The 22,764-nt window shown below is 45.6% G+C and overlaps 1 protein-coding gene across 2 annotated transcripts in view; it reads right to left on the reverse strand.

The window, feature by feature from the left end:
- Positions 1-287: 287 nt before the first annotated feature.
- The window catches only part of LOC144784686 (ATP-dependent translocase ABCB1-like), a 1,804,387-nt gene continuing 1,781,910 nt past the window's right edge, over positions 288-22,764 (reverse strand). For both annotated transcript variants that reach the window (XM_078663637.1, XM_078663636.1), the window contains one exon: positions 288-750. In XM_078663637.1, the coding sequence (XP_078519763.1) occupies positions 553-750 (198 nt within the window). In that variant the 3' untranslated portion in view covers positions 288-552. The remainder of the gene's footprint in view (positions 751-22,764) is intronic.

Consider the following 22,764-nt stretch of genomic DNA (forward strand, 5'->3'; position numbering starts at 1 on the left):
CCTATTTGCGAAATCGCAGATTTTTAAAGTTTCATGCATTGCATTTAAGGAATCGCAAAATACGATTCCTTAAATGCAATTGCAATTTGATAACTCGCAATTAATTGCGAATTCTCAAATTGCGAGGGTCGATTTTTGCGAATCGCACGGTTTGCGATCGCAAAAGGCTTTGATGCATGTGCCCCTTGGTTCTTTCTGACACTGGCAGTGCCGGGACGCCTCTTTGCTGAGGCAGCTGTGCGCTATATAAAATCAGATAACATAACATAACATAATTGATAAAAAAAGGGTCACTATAGAATGGAATATATCAACAAAAAGGGACTCTTGGAATGTGAAATATCGTTAGGAATTTGTTATATATAAAAATAGCAGTCTATGGTGTGTTTACTCTTCATGAATTTCAGTGGTATATATCTGACACTAGGACCATTAATTTGCTCTTAGAAAACAAGGTCAATATATGAGCATGTTAGAAAACAAGGTAAATATAAATTCAAAGTTGATCACTTCGAGAGACACATTTTACAGCTGCATTAATTCTTTGAATGACTAGTGAGAAACCTGTGCATTAACTAAATCATAGTATATCCCTTGCTTTGCTAGTAATTCGCTATGCGTTCCTTGCTCCACTACTTGTCCATGGTGAATGACCGCTATGACATCAGCATTCTTCACAGTTGACAATCGATGAGCGATCACTATGCAGGTCCGTCCCAGTCTAGCATCGTCCAACGCTCTCTGGACAATCTACAAACAGAACGGCGTACATGGCATTATTTTAAGATTAAAACATTTACCCACAGCAAATATATTTTTAATGCTCGCTCTTAAATTCAATGTTCAGAGACAATCAAGTATGTGTTCATAAAATTCATAAATAATTCTTTAAAAGTTTTATATGACCAGTGTTCTCTATTTCAATCACTTTCCATTAAAACGTGGGCAATTAGGACACTCTGTATGCCGTGAACTCTGCATTATGAAAGGGTACTCCAATATTAATAAATGTCTGACTAAGGCCAAAACCTGTCTTACCAATCAGAAGGGACTTGTTTGAGCAGTTTCTGTGGGAGTGACCCTTTTGTGTAGGGGCTGAGGCTGAACCCTGTGTATATCGACACAGGGTGGCTACAAACTATGGAAAGGAATGTGTCAGAGAGTAAATATCAGTGGTTAAGTATAATTCAAGGATTTCATCCATCACACTTTATTCTAGAAGTTACCAAGAAATGCTGGATAGGAGTCCTTCTCTTCCTACCTGTTTAGTAAGCATCACAGACTTACAGTTGAGAACTTGCATTCCTTTCACATACTATATTCCCTTTATACCTCACCGTCGTCATGGAGTGGCCAAATATGCACTCCCTGTGGCACCACTACAAGAACAGCTTCACTGAAAAGAATCTACTGCCACAAATGGCAGAAACACATTCCAGGACTCCATCTCCAATATCGATAAGTACTCTCCAACCCATCATAAAGAGGTTTGAACAGCTAGGCCAGCTGAAGTGGTCAAAAGTAACATGTTGGTGCTATATAAAACAAAATGTAATAATATATATGTTAATAAATACTGTGTCAGCTAAACATCTCTATGGATAGAAAAAAGCCTTGAAGCACTCCACGATATCAAAGAGATTTTCAGTATACTTATTAATCCTGTGCCTATAAATCATGCAGGCTTACAAGTACTCTGGGTTGCTCATTCTAACATATTTAATTTTGTGTTGTTATTTTTTACAATGCTATTGGTTCATCTGGTGATATTTGTAATATTGAAAATATTTACATAGAAGGTCTTTTCCAAGGTTTAATCATTTTGATATTTTGTGGAAAAGTAAATTTTGCCATGTTCTATGTGCCTACGTGTTCCCCATCCTATGATATATGTGCATGATCGATATGCATGTATCCCCCTATGATCGATTAAAGCCGCAATTATAGTTGTGTCCGACTCTAGTATGCCAGTTTCCAGTTCTCGTGAAAGCAACGAGTATTAGGCCTATGTTGCCACGTTTTACAGTGTGCACGTTAATTCATTGAATTGTCCCCGTTTCTAGGCCTCAAAAAGGGCCCGGACACCAGATTCAAGCTCCAGTCTCCTGAACCCTCTCCGAGGAGCGATGCAGCCCCCACCTGCATCCCTGACCCTTCACTTGCTTCCTCGCTGCGCAGTGCCCGGCCTGGCTCTGCCTGCCTGTCTGCCAAGATTTTGTTATGCTTCTAGTTATCAGTCCAGCTTTCCTTCGTTGCATTCCTAAGCTACTGAACCGTATCAACAGTTCCAGCTATGGTCTAGTCTTTCTGTCTCCATGTAAGAGAAATACTGTATTAATATTCATAGAATAATTCCTAGTTCACGCAATACATGTAGAATGATGCATGCACCAGTCTTAGTGTCAAGTAGCCTTTGCCCTGATAACTTTTGGATTCTATCAACATGTACTCCAAACACCAGATACCAGATATGCTATAGGTACATGTCGTCCTGACACAGCAGACTTTAGTCTCCTCTTCTAGCGCAGAAGTCATAGCCCCCAGTTCTCCTTAGTAACACGTCATTGCCCGTTTTGCGCGCACCACTAGGTTAAAGGTCCCAGCTGCTCGAGTAGCCCCCTCCATGTTTCCGCCCCATTCATGACACTTCTGTGACGTTCACATCACATGTCTCCGTGCACGCCCTGTACACGCCTTCTTTCTCCACCCATGTCTTCTTATCTTACGTTTGTCATAAGTTACGCCTACTGTATGTAATGTAATGTAATGTTTTACTATATATATGCTGCACTGTCGATGAAATGGTGCAGCTGCCTTCCTTCCTTCCTGTTTTATTTCAGGCTGTCCCGTTCCAGTCCCTTCCTTTATGCCTGAATAAATCCTTCTGACTCGGACACATCGGATCCTGCCTCTTATTTATTGAGCTATCTGTTATTGTTAATGTAATTCAAAAATAGTCCCGGTATTATTTATTTACATACCACATAATGGCGCCCGAATAGGGACGAGCCCCTTCCTCACGCGCTGGCGATGTCACGCAGGCCCCCTGACCCTCTGCAGCCGTGACGGAACTCTACTGCGCACCGGCAGATATTTCTGCTTCAAGTCTCCCTCAGGCCCACGGAGGAAACGGAGACTGCGGTCCGACATCCAGACGAAGCGGTGTGGAATGCGGTTCGTCCCGACCAGAGCCCAAGCCGAGAGAGCAAGGTCCGAAGTATCCGGAGGCCCACCAGTAACCGAAGTTTCCGAAGTTCGTAGTCCGACGTCGTAGCAGTCCAGTCCTGTCCGAGGCCTTCCAGTTTCTGCTGCCCGGTGAGTACCGTCGCGGGGGAAGTATCTAGACAGGATCATTAGTTTGATCCTGGTCCGATGGGTTTAGGTACGCAGATCCAGTCCGAAGTATTCACCTAGGTGGATACGGGTCCTGACGTGTCTCTTTATGGGACCGGTATGTTCTGTACTGTTTCAGCAGTGCATCCAGTAATTCTAGTAAGTTTCGTTCTCGAGAAATACATGTGTTCTGTTTTCAGTGTATCAGGTAGTATTCTGTTCGAACTGTTTATTTATGTATTTTTATGTCGTGGTATGAGTGCTTTGTTCGCTATATTATTACTGTGATTATTGTATATTGTATTTCAAGTGTATTCCCGAAATGCCTCTGTTCTCGAAGTTACGTCAGTTAAAAACCAGAAAAGGGTTACTCGAAGAAGCAATTCCTGTCCCTCCTAGGGACAGTCCAGGACATTTTATGTATCACAAGCATGGCTTAGATGCCATAATATATCTAGACTTATGGGCGGACTATACCAAGGAACTAGAAGAGAAATATAGATGGCCCATATCAGGTACATGGGATGCAGAGTGCATCATGCGAGTAGAAGAAGCATTATGGAAAAAGAAAGCCAGACAGTCCCAGAAAGATGCCATCGAGTTATGGCGCAAAGAATCTCATAAAAGAACCGAAAAAGAATTCAGAAAAACAGAATTAAGTAGGGAATCCTCAGAAAAAGCCCAAGAAAGGGAATTAATAGAAGAAGGTGAACGAGTCAGAGCAGAACAGTTAGACAGAAAGAGAAATGCCCTTATTAAGGGTATTTATCCTCTTCTTGCTGAGGGCTTGCCAAAAGCAACCCCGGAAGCACCCTGTAATTTTCCGCCGCCATTGGTCCCGATTAAACTACGTCATAAACCGACCGCAGCTGACATTTTTCTTTCGTCCTATTTGGACGATACCGTCCCAGAATATGCAAATCCTATTCCGCCTGCTCCCGTTAATAATGTAATTCCTGCTCCTCCAGCCGCTGGTCCCGTGGGTCCAGTTAATGTTACAGCACCTGTTACAGTACCCCCGGCCCAGCCCACAGTACATGTACCCGCTCTGCCAGTTGCTCTACCAGCACGTACAGTATACACCGACGATTCTAGTTTAGGAGCCGCGGGGGGAAGTTCTCCTCGCACCCCGCCTCAACCAAGACGTATGACGCTGCATGAACTAGCGTTACAGCGTACGCCAAAAGTGACTACATACGGAGATATCAAGCGAGCACTTACTGAATGTCGTTATGATCCAGTTCCAGGCGATGATCACATGGTCATATATTCATTACGTTTAAGACGGGTTGCCGGCTATTTGGACACCCTGCCCGATATGGGAGAACATCTAGACAGAATATATCGTTTTATCCGTACAGGAGTGAATCCAGAAAGTATTCACGAAGCCATAGTTCAAAGAAAAGTCGAGACTCAGCTCATGATTTTAAAGTTTTTGATTAAATGTTTAATAAGAGAGCAAGATTACCCAGAAAAAGATCAAGAAGAAATGAAAGTCCTGACTAGATGGAGTGACAATATATCCGAGGGAAAACACAAGACACAAGGTTGTATAGAGAGTATGTACAAGAAAATTCGGAGGGAAATCATAACTATACACGAGAAACGAGAAGCAAAACAAGCAACCGAGAAAGAAGATGACTCTTCTACAGAAGAGGTAGACAACGAGAATCCCGGCAGAATAGCGTATGTAGGTAGAACTAGACTTTCCGACCGACATTCACGTCTAGATTACAAGAAAGCTTTTCCTCCTCCAGTACCAGAACAATGTTCTCTTGAGCAGGTATTCCAAGCTACCGATCACATCCTGAAATTACGAATGGGTTATAGCTAGGTGGACTACTGATTCTACCACTTTTCCAGACGAAGTAGTGGCCCAAATGTTTCTGAAACTGCCCCCAGCCGAACAGCGACTGGTGGGTATGTATATGATCCAGCACCTCATTACACTGTATGAGGAACAACATTCTGATCCAGGTCCTTTACATGATATATTGAACGAGTTACTCCAGTACAGATGGAAAGGTCTAGGTACCGATTTAATTAGTATCATTCTAGAACAGCGCCACAAATACCGAACGTTTCTGAATCCACATTTTGTTCACGTCTCACCCCCAGAAAGAAAATCATTCTACATAGACAGACAGAATCCGTTACGAGAAGTGCATCCAGTCAAGAAAGAGGGTGGTGGTCTAGAACGAGTATTTGTTTACACCCCTATCACAAAGATGGAACTCTTAGAAATGAAAAAGTTAATTCCCTGTCATGATAAAGATCCAGCAGGGTTCCACCGTGAATTAAAAGACATGCTCCGCATGGGAGAATACACGTATCCTGATATCATTAAAATGTTAAAGGTCCTGTTGCCTGCGGGCATATATGAAAAACTAAAAGAAAAAGAATGGGAGGTGGGAGAGAAAAAGATAGATTGGACAGCATTAGAAGCTGAAGATAATTCACGAGTACCAGGTACCGGTCTTGGGGATAAAGCTAAAGAATTGCCCGAGTTATTGATACAAGTTTTGCCAAGATTGCTAGCCACGAAAAAGGAAGATTGGGATGCCATCTCAGCCTGTAAACAGAAACAAGACGAAGATACTAGTGATTTTTATTCTAGATTTGAGAAATGTTTTATTATTAATAGTGGTCTGAAAACAAGTAGTGAATCATACCCTCATCTTTTTGTTACCAAACTAGTCGAGAATTCAAGTCCACAAGTTAAAAATCGAGTCCTGAAAGTCGAAAGTACCTGGCAAGCTAATACTCCGTCACAGATGCTCCAGATGCTCCAGTACCACCAGAACAGAATCAGGGAAGAGCAGGAACACGAAAGAAGACGTATGAAAGACACGAAAATGAAAGTATTAGTTGCACAGTCTGTTCCACAAGACAGTCAGAAGAGGGGTCCGAATCAAGCCAGTCATCCGGCAGTTCCCATTAAAGGGACCTGCAATTACTGTAAACAGCCAGGTCATTTTATAAACGAATGTGCAGTTCTGAAACACAACATAGCTACTGGTAAAACTAAAGAAAGACCACGTCCGCCTAGACAAGAACAAGTTTCACAGACTTCCCAGCCACCACAGAATGCACAACAGTCAGTTACAGTACCGCAGCCTATAGCTGCAACACAGCATGTTACACAGCAGATGTACCAGTATGCACAGTCCGAGTATCCAGATTATCAGCCGTATTCATGAAACAGCCTAGAGAGGGAGGTAGGCTTGCCTCTCATCGAGATACCTGTAGATCAAGAGGGTCCCTATGTACATAGTCAAGTATTAGGGAAAGACAGAAAGTTTCTGATTGATACAGGGGCAAGTAGGACTACCATCAGTCATGACGAGGTTCCAGGGGCTCCGCTCTCAGGCTCTAGAAATGTTTCCCTGGGATTTTCAGGAAAGCCTATTGTTAATGAAATATTGAAACCAGTTACTCTAGAGGTTGGTCCATTGTCCCGAACTACAGATTTGTTACTCACGAAATCTTGCCCAGAAAATTTGTTAGGCATTAAGACTTTGAAGGAATTAGGAGCAGTAATATGCTGCTCCCCAGAAGGGGTCCGTCTGTTCCTCCGTGATTTCAAAGGTCATTATGTATTACGTGATTTTGATCCAAGATTATTGAATGTACCACAGCATTTATGGGCGCAAGGTCCAACTGATGTAGGTTGTATGCATATCACACCCCATCGTGTGACTCTAAAGCAAGGTGTTGTTCTACCACGAATCAGACAGTACAAATTGCCACCTGAGGCTGTAGCAGCCTTATCCAAAATTATTGACGAACTTATTGCTCAAGGAGTGGTTGTAGAAACTGACTCCAATGTATGTAATTCTCCTATCATTCCAGTCCTGAAACGTACTGATCCAAATGCACCTCCAGTATATCGATTAGTGATTGACCTTCGAGAACTTAATAAATGTATTATACCACAGTACCCAGTGGTCCCAGATATTTCTTCCCTATTGGCAGCTATTGATTCTGAAGCTACGTTCTTTACAGTTATCGATCTCAAGAACGCATTTTTCAGTGTCCCCATTCATCCAGACAGCCAGTTCCTTTTCGGATTCTGTTTAAATGGAAGAAGCTATAAATTCACACGAGCACCTCAAGGTTTCACAGAAAGTCCTAGCATTTACAGTCAAGCACTCAAGAGACAACTAGACAATATTCACATGCCAACTGACACTGCCCTGCTCCAGTATGTCGATGATCTACTGATCACAGCCCGTTCTGAACGTGACTGCGAACGTGCGTCACTTACAGTTCTGTATTTTCTGGCCGAGATGGGGCACAAGGTGTCCCCTTCCAAATTGCAATTCTGTGTCCAGCAAGTGGTCTACTTAGGACACTTACTGTCCAAGAGGGGTAGGCAGTTGACACCTGACCGTATCCAGTTAATAGCACGTCTTCCACAGCCCAAGACACAGAAGGAGGTACGAGCTTTTATCGGCCTCACTTCTTACTGCAGACAATGGATTCCTCAGTATGCATTTCTAGCGAAGCCATTGATACAGTTAACGACACAGGAGGCAGCCGTATCGACTGTCCTCCCTTGGACCCAGGAACATACACTTGTTTTTAATGAGTTAAAGAAAGCTTTATGTAATGCACCTGTTCTAGCAACACCGAACTACAGTAAGTCTTTTACACTTTTTGTTACAGAACGTGATGGTACTGCATTATCTGTTCTCACACAAGATCAAGCAGGACAATACAAGCCCTGTGCTTATTTTTCTAGCACATTAGATCCAGTGGCCCAGGCTCTGCCTGCGTGCCTCAAGTCAGTTGCAGCCACAGCTCTAGCTATCAGACAAAGTGATTCCATAGTGTTAGGACACTCCCTGACAGTACAAGTTCCACACTCTGTGGAAGCTCTTTTAAACCGAACACAGACTCAGCACTTGACAATTGCACGTTTAACAGGTTATGAACTGACATTGTTCCAGCCACACATAGAAATCAGACGCTGCAACATTTTAAATCCAGCCACACTGTTACCGTCAGTTACTTCAAATCCTGCCACACATGACTGTGTGGAAGTTGTTAACACCATGACAAAGCCAAGACAAGACTTGACAGATATTGCATTACCTGATCCCGACCTGACACTTTATGTGGATGGTTCATGTATGAGAACAAGTACAGGAGAACTAGTAGCCGCGTATGCAGTGACTACTGAAACCGAAGTTATAGAAACACATCGTATTGACACCCTGTCTGCTCAAGCAGCAGAGCTTGTCGCTCTGACCCAAGCCTGCATACGTGCCAAGAACCTGAAAGTAAACATATACACAGATTCACGTTACGCATTCGGAGTCGTACACGACTTTGGAGTGCTCTGGCAGGAGAGAGGTTTCATGACTTCTCATGGAACCAAGATTCAGCATGGTCTCCCCATTCAAGCTCTGTTAGATGCAATACATTTACCGACAGCTATCGCTATCATGAAGTGCAAGGCACATACGAAAGTCACTGATATCATTTCCCAAGGTAACGATCTAGCAGATCGAACAGCCAAACTCACAGCTCAGACTCCAGACATTCCAGTTAACACGACACAGACACACATTCCAGATCAGACTACTTGTATGACAGTTAAGGACCCTACACAAGATGTCATAGACATACAGTTACATGCTACTCCTGATGAAATCAAGAAATGGTCCGAACAAGGAGGGGTCCAGACAGATCAAGGATGGTTGACGAAGGGAAAAGCCACATGGTTTCTCCCCGACTCTATGGTTCAAGTCATTATTAACACCGCACATAGTCCAGCACACTTAGGAGAAAAAGCCATGTTAGACAGTATCCAGAACCTTTGGTTCAACAAGCATTTACGAGCAGCAGCCAAGCAGAAAGTCCGTACCTGTATGATATGTTGTCAGTTCAATCCCGGTAAAAGTGTCCCGGTGGAACAAGGTGGATTCCATCCTCCTGACCACCCTTTTGAAGTCCTCCAGATGGATTACATTCAGATGGAGAGATGTCGAGGTTTCAAGTATGTCCTCGTAGTTGTATGCTCTTTGTCCAGGTGGACAGAAGCATATCCAGTTCCAGATTACACAGCTGCGACCACTGCCAGGCAGTTGGTTCGTGAGTTCTTTCCCCGCTATGGATTACCTAGGGTCGTGTATTCAGATAACGGCCAGCCATTCTCATCCGAGCTCATGAAACAAGTATCCCTTCTGTTAGGGTACCAGTGGAAGTTCCATTGTGTACGCCATCCTGAAGCAGCCGGTCTCGTAGAGAGACATAACCAGACTCTGAAAATCCGCATCGCCAAAGTATGTGCAGAGAAAGGTGTAGATTGGATAGTAGCACTGCCAGTTGCCCTTTTCTATATGAGAATGGTCGCTCACTCCCGTTCAGGTCTATCTCCCTACGAGATAGTGTTTGGTCGCCCCCCTAACATGTGGGGTACACCTAGACCCCGTACCATTACCGATATTGACAGTAATATGTTGACAGATTACCTTGCCTCCTTGATGTCTGCACTACAATCTTGTCGTTCACAGGTTGCCGCTGCATTTCCAGACAACACCGAGGTGAAACCACATGAGGTCGTTCCGGGTGATATGGTCCTTATAAGGAACTTTGATCGTTCAAGTCCGCTGGAGCCCCGTTGGAAGGAACCCCGCCTAGTTCTTATTACCACCCGGACTGCAGTGAAGGTCGAGAACCGCAAAGGGTGGCTACACGTGAGCCACGTCAGGAAATTTCATGGACTGAAACCTAAAACTTTTCTCAAGGACTGCACCGTTCTCAAGGACTGCCCAGACATTGAATTTAAAATTCCCCTGTTAGAGAAAACTCCGCAGCAGGAGTATAAATCGAAGCTGAGGTCTAGTAAGTCAGCCAGTTTAATTGTCTAAGTCCCTCTCGGGTGAAACGGTTAGACAGGTTCCTGACATGTATGAGATAGACCCACACAGTGAGAGAGTTAGTCAAAACTCTAAGAGATGTATTATCGTTCTGTTCTTTTTATTGTTCCTGAGTCTTATGGTTACATGCATAAGTTATGCTTTACATTTATGTTTTCCTATTTCACATGTACATATGTTTTCCAATGTTACAGTAGAGCACACATTTAGTGATCTGCCTCCTCACGAGTTATCCTATCGTCTTGCTATGCGTAACAATACTTTTATCCGAATGTTGCACTATTCACACCAGACCAGCAATGCCACTAATTGTTGGGTGTGTGGTCGACTCCCCCCTTTCCAGACACCGAAGGGAGTTCTGCCACTCTTTCCCTATCCATTTTCACATAATGGTTCGTGTGGAGCATGGTCCACGTTAACGTCTTCCTCGACTGATATGTCCCTTCTGAATCGAACATGTTTCCCAGACAAGCAAGGTCTTTCCCATAGAACAGGGTTAGATCTAGAAAATGAAGTATATGATTTAGGTAATTATTCCTCGAATTTCATGGTCTTGAATGTCCAGTCCGATACTACTCCAGATTTGCCTGCTATTTCAGTACTACCAGTCAAAGGCGAATTATGTGTCAGGAAGAATGGTTCCGCACATGTAGGACATAGTGATTGTACTACTATGGTCGAGTATAGTGACAGTGGGAAATCTATTTTCAAAGCCTCACGTCATTCTTATTTTGTTTGTGGTCAGACCGCATATGTACGTCTGCCCCTCGATTGGGATGGAACATGTTATATTGCCTTCCTACTGCCACCAGTTTTTCTAGCCCCATCCGATTATCACAGAAACACACATCTAGTACACATTAGACATAGAAGGGAGACTGAGTCCCCAATTGTCGATCAAACTGAAACTGCTCTAGAACAATATCAATACTTCAATAAAGGTTTCTTTTTCTTTATAGGACCTGTCCAGAATAGTAAGTTAATACGTAGGTTAACCAGAACCCTTGAAGCAGTAGTGAATGAGACTACTTCCGCTCTAGGTAACTTAACTGAAGAACAATCTGCTATGCGTTTTGTTGTGCTCCAAAATCGTCTCGTTCTTGACGTCATACTGGCCGATAGAGGAGGAGCTTGTAGAGTCATCGGATCTAGTTGCTGCATTTTCATTCCTAATAACGCGCCGTCTGTTTATTCAGCTATAACCAGACTTCATAAAATTGCCCATCAGTTACACCAGAATCCAGGCACCTGGACATGGTCCGGTTGGCTCTGGAGTATCATATCTGCTTGGGGATGGAAAGTATTGTCATTCCTAGGTATAGCAGTAATGATCATATTCAGTTGCTGCCTCTGTTTACAATGTGGCCCTGCGATTTGCGGCATGTGTGCTACCTCTTGTATTCCTAGTCCTAAGTCCCGTTCCAAGACAATTCGAGACGAGCAAATGATGCTATATGAACAGATAGATGGTATCATGAATATTGATGTTTCCTGATGGAAACGTAGGGCACAAGGAGGGAATGTGGAAAAGTAAATTTTGCCATGTTCTATGTGCCTACGTGTTCCCCATCCTATGATATATGTGCATGATCGATATGCATGTATTCCCCTATGATCGATTAAAGCCGCAATTATAGTTGTGTCCGACTCTAGTATGCCAGTTTCCAGTTCTCGTGAAAGCAACGAGTATTAGGCCTATGTTGCCACGTTTTACAGTGTGCACGTTAATTCATTGAATTGTCCCCGTTTCTAGGCCTCAAAAAGGGCCCGGACACCAGATTCAAGCTCCAGTCTCCTGAACCCTCTCCGAGGAGCGATGCAGCCCCCACCTGCATCCCTGACCCTTCACTTACTTCCTCGCTGCGCAGTGCCCGGCCTGGCTCTGCCTGCCTGTCTGCCAAGATTTTGTTATGCTTCTAGCTATCAGTCCAGCTTTCCTTCGTTGCATTCCTAAGCTACTGAACCGTATCAACAGTTCCAGCTATGGTCTAGTCTTTCTGTCTCCATGTAAGAGAAATACTGTATTAATATTCATAGAATAATTCCTAGTTCACGCAATACATGTAGAATGATGCATGCACCAGTCTTAGTGTCAAGTAGCCTTTGCCCTGATAACTTTTGGATTCTATCAACATGTACTCCAAACACCAGATACCAGATATGCTATAGGTACATGTCGTCCTGACACCGCAGACTTTAGTCTCCTCTTCTAGCGCAGAAGTCATAGCCCCCAGTTCTCCCTAGTAACACGTCATTGCCCGTTTTGCGCGCACCACTAGGTTAAAGGTCCCAGCTGCTCGAGTAGCCCCCTCCATGTTTCCGCCCCATTCATGACACTTCTGTGACGTTCACATCACATGTCTCCGTGCACGCCCTGTACACGCCTTCTTTCTCCACCCATGTCTTCTTATCTTACGTTTGTCATAAGTTACGCCTACTGTATGTAATGTAATGTAATGTTTTACTATATATATGCTGCACTGTCGATGAAATGGTGCAGCTGCCTTCCTTCCTTCCTGTTTTATTTCAGGCTGTCCCGTTCCAGTCCCTTCCTTTATGCCTGAATAAATCCTTCTGACTCGGACACATCGGATCCTGCCTCTTATTTATTGAGCTATCTGTTATTGTTAATGTAATTCAAAAATAGTCCCGGTATTATTTATTTATATACCACAATTTAAATGGGGGGGGGGGGCGTAATATCAAACTGGGCTCCAATCACACAGTGCTTCAGCCTTTTTAAGCATATCAGAAGGATTATATGACTGGTAATGCTGACTGAAGGGGTGAAAAGCTATGTAAGTACCTACTAGAATTTGGGTTATATAATGCAATGGATTTACAGGGAGACATTGACACTGAAATCCCTACCATTACTGGTAGGTATTGAGGTGTGATGCTAGATTATATCTTTATCTTTACCTGAGCACATAATCACGACCAGTAGCTAGTTTATCAATGCTTTTAGTGATCATAAACCATTGAGGTTTTTTTTTTAATCTCCCTGTGACAATTCACTCCCCTGCACTAACTGGACCAATGGGTATTACTTCACATGATAGTGGGTTAAGGGTAAGGTAGCGGGACACTGACTTCTTCATACATCTTCGTACAATGATCAAAACTGATTTACCATCTTCTTTCGCCTATCCAGTCTAGCGATTTGATTGTTCAAGTTATTGTCTCCCTGAACATTAACATTAAGACTAGCCTTCTGTGACCTGTGCCTGTTAGTAACAAACCCAATCCAGGTTTGTTTAAGGACGGATGCAGGGTGGCCAACAAATGGCTACGGGAAGCCATCAAATGTGTTCCTACGGACAGCGTTAAATTGGCTGCCTGTCATAGAGTTGAGTATAAAAGAGCCATTGCACCAGAAATGTAGGACAAGCTTGTTCAAGCAACCGCAGCAAAGGACACCAGTGGATTCTGCAAAATCCCTCATTGACCTAAAAGCATTGAAGCTCAGACTGATGGATTAGTGACAAATAATAGTGCATAGCTCTGGATCAAGCATTTTAAATCCATGTATTATTTCCTGGGCTCTACAGATTGAAGCCATATAGAATTACCACTGTCTTTTCCATTGAAAATTAGATTGAACTTATCCAAGGAGACTGAGGCAATACGTGCCAGTCCATTGAAGAAATCCCCCAGTCCTGATGGGGTTCCGATGGATCTCTACAAGGAGATCATTGATTTTAGGCACCTGTTATTGCCATTGTGATTAACAGTGCTGGCATTAGCGGCCTCCAGAGTTCTTGGCATAGTGCTGTGATCACTCTTGTATATAAGACTGGCTGTAGACAAGATCCCCATTGGTATAGGGCAATCTCTCTGTTAGACTCAACTGTCAAAATATTTGGGTGCATTATCCTCAGCGGGATCAAGAGTTGGGCTCTCCTGAATTAAGTGATTTCTCCAGTGGAATATGGGTTTCGAGAGGGGATTAGGACCATAGCACAATGCCTTAACCTCTATGTGATTGTTAGCAAATACACGCCACCCAAATTAGAGCCACTCTTCTTTTCTTTTATGGATTAAAGCAGTGCCTTTGATAGAGTTAATCGTAGTAAATTATGGAAAATCCTGTTAAATGTCCGGCTTGATGCTGATTTCTTTGTGTTCTTGAGGGCTTTACACTGTGGGGAAAGTGCCACCGTAAGGCATGGATCAGTAGGTGAATGCAGTGATCCATTTGATTTGCAGTGAGGTGTGCGCCAAGGCCGTGTTCTGGCACCCATCTTGTTTTCTTCTTTCCATAAATGGGTTGAACGACTGCTTACAGTCTTCAGAGAAGGGTTTGCCCAAGATTAAGTCCACTTCAGTATCAGCCCTGCTTTACACAGACAATGCTGTCTTGATGTCTCGCATCCCTAATGGGTTGAGGATTTTAATTTATAGTTTTGTCATCTTTATGGACAATTTAGATTTGGAAACTAATATTTCTGGAACTAAATACATGACATGTGGTTCTAGAGCATCTAAAACGGGTCACTTCCTAATCAAGTGAAGGTGCATTGAACAGGTTGCTAATTTTCCTTACCTAGGAATTAGGTTTCATTCTAAATGCTCATGGATGCCTTGTATAGCTAATCAATGTATAAGCTTTAATCCTTCTGTTGCAACACACCGATCCAGCCTCTTCTGGAAGTCTATATACCTTGTCAGGCCGGGTCGCCCCCATGCTCCTCCTGCTCCTGTTTTGCTGGTTTCCTGTTGCTGTTTTTGCCGCCACTCGCCTTTTCCCGCCGCTGCCTCCCTGCGGCCCCGCCCCCGCCAGCCGATTGGCCCCCCCGCTCCCGCCACCCAGCGGACCCTCCCTCCCGGCTCCCTTCTTATGTCGCCTCCACGCACGTGCAGCGTTGACGCGCAGCGGGCGCGCTGATTGTGCGCCGAAGGCGCGCCAAAGGCAAGCCCGTCTGCGCCCGTCCGCGCCTGGACCGCGCCCAGTGCCAGGACCCCTGGCCCCCGACGGACCTATGACGCCGCCACCCTCATCGCACTCAAACCCAACCGAACAAGAGCCTGCCACCGAGCCACCCCGAGACGCACCCACGAACCCTTCACCTGTCAGGCCTGCAAGTTCACCTGCCTCCGGACCTGCACCGCACCCGCCAAGCCAAGCACCAGCAGCAACCACCTCAAGTGCATGCTGCTCAACACCCGCTCCGTCCACAGACACGCCATCGAACTTTGGAACCTGCTCCACACAACCTCACCAGACGTCGCCTTCCTCACGGAAACCTGGATGAACGCCTCCTCAGCACCCGACATCGCCATCGCCATCCCAGACGGATACAAGATCATCCGGAGAGACCGCGCCAACCAGACTGGAGGAGGCATCGCCATCGTACACAAGAACACCATCCGCATCACGGCCGACTCCAACGACACCTTCACCACCGCAGAGTATCTCCACTTCCAGATACACACCGACCCAAAGACGACCCTCAGAGGCACCCTCGTTTACAGACCCCCGGGACCACGTACACAATTCAGCGAGGACATCACGGACTTCATCAGCCCGCACGCCCTCTGCTCCGCTGACTACATCCTCCTAGGGGACCTCAACTTCCACCTGGGGAACAACAAGGACCGCAACACCACCGCCCTGCTGGACAACCTCGCCAACCTCGGACTCAAGCAACTGGTAAACACCCCCACCCACTACGCCGGCCACACGCTTGATCCCGTCTTCTCAGCCAGCAAGCACATTACCTTCAGCCACTCCACCGGACTTCACTGGACCGACCACAGCTGCGTCCACTTCAGCTTCAGAAGAACCACGACTCACCACCACCCGCAACAAGTTCCTCGCAGGAGCTGGAACAAGATCACCGCCGAGCAGCTCACCACCTCCCTCAGCCAGAACCCACCCGCCAGCACAACGGACCCCAACGAAGCAGCCCGCAACTTCACACAATGGCTGACCCCCTGCGCCGACTACCTCGCGCCACTTAAGAACCCGCCTAGCAGACCCAGAAGCAAGAAAGCCTCCTGGTTCACCGACGAACTCAAGAATTCCAAGAAGAACTGCCGCACCCTCGAGAAAGCCTGGCTCCGCGACCAAACCACAGACAACAGGACCGCCCTCAAAGACGCCACCCGCAAGCACCACCAACTCATCCGCACCACCAAGAAGAAATCACTGAAGGAACGACTGGACAACAACGCCCAAGATAGCAAGGAACTCATCAACATCGTCAAGGAGTTCTCCAATCCCAGCACCAGCAACAACGACATCACTCCTTCACAAGATCTCTGCGACTCTCTCGCCTCGTACTTCCACCGCAAGATCGCCGACATCCACAACAGCTTCGGCGCACCTTCCACGCACCCAATCATCGAACCAACGCCCCCCACCGCCACCCTCCGCACCTGGACCACGGTGACCACCGAAGACACAGCCCGTACGATGAACACCATCCACTCCGGATCCCCAACCGACCCCTGCCCCACCACGTCTTCAACAAGGCCGACTCCATCATCGCATCCCAACTCCGGAACGTCATCAACTCATCCTTCAACACCGCCACCTTCCCGGAGAGCTGGAAGCATGCCGAGCTCAGCGCCCTACTGAAGAAACCAACGGCGGACCCCACCGACCTCAAGAACTTCCGCCCCATCTCGCTCCTCCCTTTTCCTGCCAAAGTCATCGAGAAGACCGTCAACAAACAGCTTGCAGCCTTCCTCGAGACGAACGGATCCCTCGACCCCTCGCAGTCCGGGTTCCGAGCCAACCACAGCACCGAGACCGCCCTCACCGCAGCCACCAACGACATCCGAGCCCTGCTTGACAACGGGGAAACAGCGGCCCTCATCCTCCTGGACCTCTCTGCAGCGTTCGACACCGCCTGCCACCGCACCCTAGTGCAACGCCTCAGCAACATCGGGATCCAAGAAAAGGCACTAGAGTGGATCATCTCATTCCTCGCCGGAAGAACACAAAGAGTCCGCCTCCCCCCATTCCGATCTGAGGCCACCGAAGTCATCTGCGGCGTACCCCAAGGATCTTCGCTCAGCCCAACCCTCTTCAACGTCTACATGAGACCTCTTGCAACCATTGCACGCCAACACAACCTCAACATCATCTCCTACGCCGACAACACACAGCTGATCCTCTCTCTCACCTGAGACCCCGACACAGCCAGAACGAGCCTACACGAAGGGATGAAAGATGTCGCCGAGTGGATGAAGAACAGCCGCCTGAAACTGAACTCAGACAAGACGGAAGTCCTCATCCTGGGACCATCGCCCTCCGCCTGGGACGACTCCTGGTGGCCTCCCGCCCTGGGCACCGCTCCCAAGCCAACAGACCACGCACGCAACCTGGGCATCATCCTGGACTTCATCCTGGACTCCTCCCTCTCGATGACCAGACAAGTCAACGCCGTCTCCTCATCGTGCTTCAACACCCTGCGTATGCTCCGTAAGATCTTCCGATGGATCCCCACCGAGACCAGGAAGACCGTCACACAGGCACTTGTCACCAGCCGACTGGACTACGGGAACACCCTCTACGCGGGAACCACAGCCAAACTACAGAAAAAACTCCAGCGCATACAGAACGCCTCCGCCCGACTCATCCTGGACATCCCCCGACGCAGCCACATCTCCGGACACCTGAGGTACCTGCACTGGCTCCCCGTCAGTAAAAGGATAACGTTCAGGCTTCTCACCCACGCACACAAGTCCCTCCACGACCTGGGCCCCAAGTACCTCAACGACCGCCTGACCTTCTACACACCCACCCGCCAGCTACGCTCTACAAGCCTCGCCCTCGCCGCCGTACCACGCATCCGAAGAGCCACCGCCGGAGGAAGATCCTTCTCCTACCTGGCAGCCAAGACATGGAACTCCCTCCCCATCCACCTCCGACTGACACAGGACCACCTCGCCTTCAGGAAACAACTCAAGACCTGGCTGTTCGAGCAGTAGCAACCCCCTCCCCCCAGCGCCTTGAGACCCTTCCGGGTGAGTAGCGCGCGATACAAATGCCATGATTGATTGATTGATTGATTGAATATGTGTACCTGTTTTCCCGCAACGTTACCAAGTTGCAGGTCAAGGGGAGCCAATTTTGCCAGTGTTTGCTTGGCCTCACCCCATTGACTCCTTACTTCTTGTTACATGAGGAACTAGGTATTACATGTGTATCTTATTTAACTAAGGTACACCACTTTTGCTCTGGGTTTCTGTTTGAGCAAACAAGCATACCACTCTTAATCAGGAGATTATTACAGACTGTATGAATTGCAAGAAGGGTAATGCTAATCCTTGGCTTAGTTATGTACAATCTACCGCTACACCCGAAGGATAGATTGACCTGTTTAAATCTCCCCACACGCTTACTAAAGGGAATATCTCTGAACCTAAAAAGCTTTGTATGAGTTATTGTGAGACATCCAGGTAGCAGGAGATAAGGAAACCCTAATTGTGCCCCTATACTATTGTACAAACATCATTAAACCTTGAACCATATCTGACCTGGGTAAAATGCCCTTGGGAAAGATCACTCTTAGCTAAATTTTGACTGGGAAGTATAAGATCCCAGCTTTGCTTCCCCCTGGGCCAATATGACAAAGAATCTGTTTAATCTGCCTCTGCAATGAGACCTTTGTGCAAACTTTAGAGCATTTTGGATTTTTTGTAAATTTTATAAATTTGAAACCAAGATGTTGTTTAAACCTGTTCTTAAGCTTTATGTGTGGTTTATTTGTAGTAGAGCACACAGGAACTGCTGCTCATGAAGGTAGAAGAGCCCCTGGGAACCTTTACCCCTGTTGGTCGGTAAGGGCCCAGGAGTTGCCCTCACCTAAAGGCTAGTACCAGGCATAAATGTGGCACACATAGGCACCCTCTTCTGAACACTACTGGGTCTGTGGGAATCAGCAAGAGGACTGCACCTACTGTTGAGACCTGTGAGGAGACCTGTAAGGCTATTTCCTGCTCCGACCTGTAACTAGGACAAAGATGTGGACTCAACGGTCAGTTGGCTGACTTCTTGTTGAGCTAGAAGGACACAGCAATCTGCTAGAAGCCCTTTTCCTGAAGATCCCAACTGCCTAGTTCCAAATGGCCCTACCCTGGATCCTGCTGGTGGCTCATGTTTGAATACGTCTTGACCCACATTGTACTTCTCCCAACATCCTGAAAAACTGATACTTAGAATCATTTTGGCTCCAAAGACCTCCAGATGACCAAGACAAACCTGCCAAGTCTACGAGATGAAGGTGCCTTGTGGTGCAGCTGAAGAATCAGGTTGCTCTCGCTCAGAGCATTTCCACAGCTGCAAATGCGCTTCAGCGGGATGTTGCGGAGCGTGTCTCTGGCCTATGGAGCCCTCTTTGGCTACTGCTTGCAGCCTTTCCCTCCCGGAGGAATCCTTTCTCCAAAAAAGTGACTAATTAAGGACATAGACATCTTCACCGGGTGAAGGCACCAAAAGCATCCACCAGGCGAATTTCGAATTTCTCCCACTTGGAGCTTCCCTCAAAAAGCTAACAACTTCACTGGAACTTCATCCAACAGCTACCAAGCCTTGTGGAGGACTTCTTGGTCGCAACTTACAGCCTTGCCCCGCTGAGGATGTTTGACTTTTCGGAGACTAAGGGCCTAATTATGTTTGACTTCATCAAACTTCAGACTTCTAAAGCTTCCAAAGACGTTTACACTGGTAAGGCACTTTCACGATGTTCGGCTTAGATAAAAGATGCAAGGCACGTCAACCCCAGTAACCCGTCCTGTTGTTTGTTTTGACTATAGAGTATGACCATGAAATGATGATTTCACTCAATCCGGGCCCCAAAACACTTCGTTCCATTTCTTTGGGTGAGAACCGATATTTACTTTCTCTCCGCCAAGTGAATGGTTGATTTTATTCTAAATAGATTTCTCCACTTTCATAATAGGCTTATGTTCTGATTTTGGCATTGCTTCACCGTCTTCCTACGGACATGAAAAAGAGAGACTGTCGCACTTTATACACTAGGTAAGTAAGACCAGGAACTCCACCATCCTCCATTAGTCGATTAGGCTACCCCCTGACTTAATGCCTTGAATTCCGAATACCACGACTGAGTATTTTATGTTTTCCATCTCTAGATTCGGACTCAAGTTTCTTTAATTAATTCGGATGCCATCCGGATCCTCCGGCTTTCACACTTTTTGGTAAGCTGCTGGGGGTATGCTTAGGTCCGCCGGCAAGCTCCGAATGTGTCCTGTCCTTTAATTCTTTCATCAACTGGTAAATTTTTGTCTTTTACTTTTTCTTTTGTTGTGTTTCAATTTCTTTCTTCTTAGATATTACATGAAGCCCTGAAGAGAATCCCAAATAAATTGGTGGGATTCGAAACGCGTAGGCATTGCTTCACCGTCTTCCTACGGACATGAAAAAGAGAGACTGTCGCACTTTATACACTAGATTCGGACTCAAGTTTCTTTAATTAATTCGGATGCCATCCGGATCCTCCGGCTTTCACACTTTTTGATATTACATGAAGCCCTGAAGGCTGTGCCACATCCTGGTCTGCGAGAGCCGCAGGTTATCGAATGAACCTTTCCTGCCGCCGCTTGTTGTACATTACCCTGAACCATTAGTTCTAAAAGAATTATTTTGACCACTTGATTCAATATAAATCATAAATCATATAAATCATAAATCATAAATCATTTTTTTAATACCATAGTAAAATCGTTTTGCAGACTGTGGCTTTGTTTTCTCTTTTTGTATCATATTGTATATATATTGTATTATATGTTTTTGCTACTTTTTTCTCTGATTGGGTGAATATTATTGTATGCTTGTGATATGCATGTAATGAGGAATGAATGACTGATGCATAGTTAGTCTCTTGTTAATGTATTATGTGTTCCTTTTGAATATGTCTCTCTTTGTATGATGAACTGAAAATTTGAGAGTAATGTTTCTTTCAAAAAACTGCTGAAATAAAAAGCTATTAACTAGCGATCTCCGTTCTTGAATGTCTTTTTGAGTTCTGGATGATTATTTGTTTATTGAAATTAACTCATATCAGTACTGGCATTTCACTTTTGTTCTTTACTAATTATGAGTTTGGCGGTGCATAGGACTGCCAAACCAGCAGTGTCACGTCGGCTGCGGCTGCACTGGCGGTCTGACTGCTGTTTTACAACTTCAACAATTGGACTGCCATGGAACCACCGCAACCGCCAGAGATCCCCGATCCCTCATCGGTGGTGCGGATCTCTGGGGCAACAATATACTGACAGTGCCACTGAGGCACAGCCAAGCATATTGCGACTTTCCTGACCTCCACACTTTTCATGGCAGTGATATTGCCATGAAAAGTGTGACAGTCAGGAGAGTAAAGGGGCCCTACAGGCCCCCTGGTGCCCCTGTGCATGTGGGTGCATGCAGGGGGGGCAAATACTGTGCCCCACTGTGTGCATGCACCCCCTTTCCTGCACGGCATGGACTACACAGTCCATGCTGTCAGGAACTTGCTTTGGCTCTCCCTCTGCGCTGCAGTTCAAAGGCTCACTTATGAGCCTTAGTACTGAACTGCCGTGGGACCACCAAAGCACCACTCGCCAGACCACGAGGAAATTTGTAATCTGACGGGCAGGAAGCGATCGAGTTTGGCGGTGTGAGAGCAGTGCACTGGCCCACTCCCACACTGCCAAACTCATAATCAGGCCCTAAGTCAGAAGGTTAAACGTCTGACCGAACTTAAATCACCTAGGTCCAGGTAAAATGCAACCTGATGACCGCAGCTGGTGCTTAGTGCTTCTTCATTCAATTTTTTTTTTCAACTTTAAAACTTCATATCTCAGGTTTTCCAGGTTATTCTTGAGTTGTGGTTTTGACTTTTTATTTGTTTGACATTTCTCAATGCTTTACACATTTTCGTAAGTTAAGCCTCTCTGTTTTTTGCCATAGCTACCAGGGGTGAAGATCAGGTTTAAATTACTGAAACCTTTGCTGGACCTCACAAGACTAATGACATTACCACTTGGGATGGACTGATATCCACCCAAATTAATAATCCACTCTCTTACAACACCTACAGATTACATTTTGTAAAATCAACAAACTTTTTAACTTTGTTCATTGTAAATAATCTTTTGCTATTTCAAGCACATTTATGATTATACACACACATACAATTTATGATTATGCACAGGCATACTACTACATCACCATAGTTCAAACTGGGCAACATAAGTATAGAATTTGAAATGTGATCCTTCAGATAAAATATTAGTTTGGAAGAAGAAGAAGATTTAATTGGGTTAGAGGTACAGTGTCCTTTGAGTCCAGTGAGCATATAGAGTAGAACCTTTTCTACATTTACACAGATTTAAAACAAAAAGCATTCATAATATAGAAGTGATGATTTCTGTTCAGTATTTGGCAAAATGTCTCCTCATCCTCATGTAATTGTACAAATGAGGGGGTGGGTAGACCTATGCTGTACTGTGTGCAACATTACAATCATATGTAACACATATCTCCAGCTTACACACATGAGTGGAAAACTCAATTTAGTGCTACATGAGA

The sequence above is a fragment of the Lissotriton helveticus genome, chromosome 10 (genome assembly GCF_964261635.1).
Source record: "Lissotriton helveticus chromosome 10, aLisHel1.1, whole genome shotgun sequence".
NCBI lineage: Eukaryota > Metazoa > Chordata > Amphibia > Caudata > Salamandridae > Lissotriton > Lissotriton helveticus.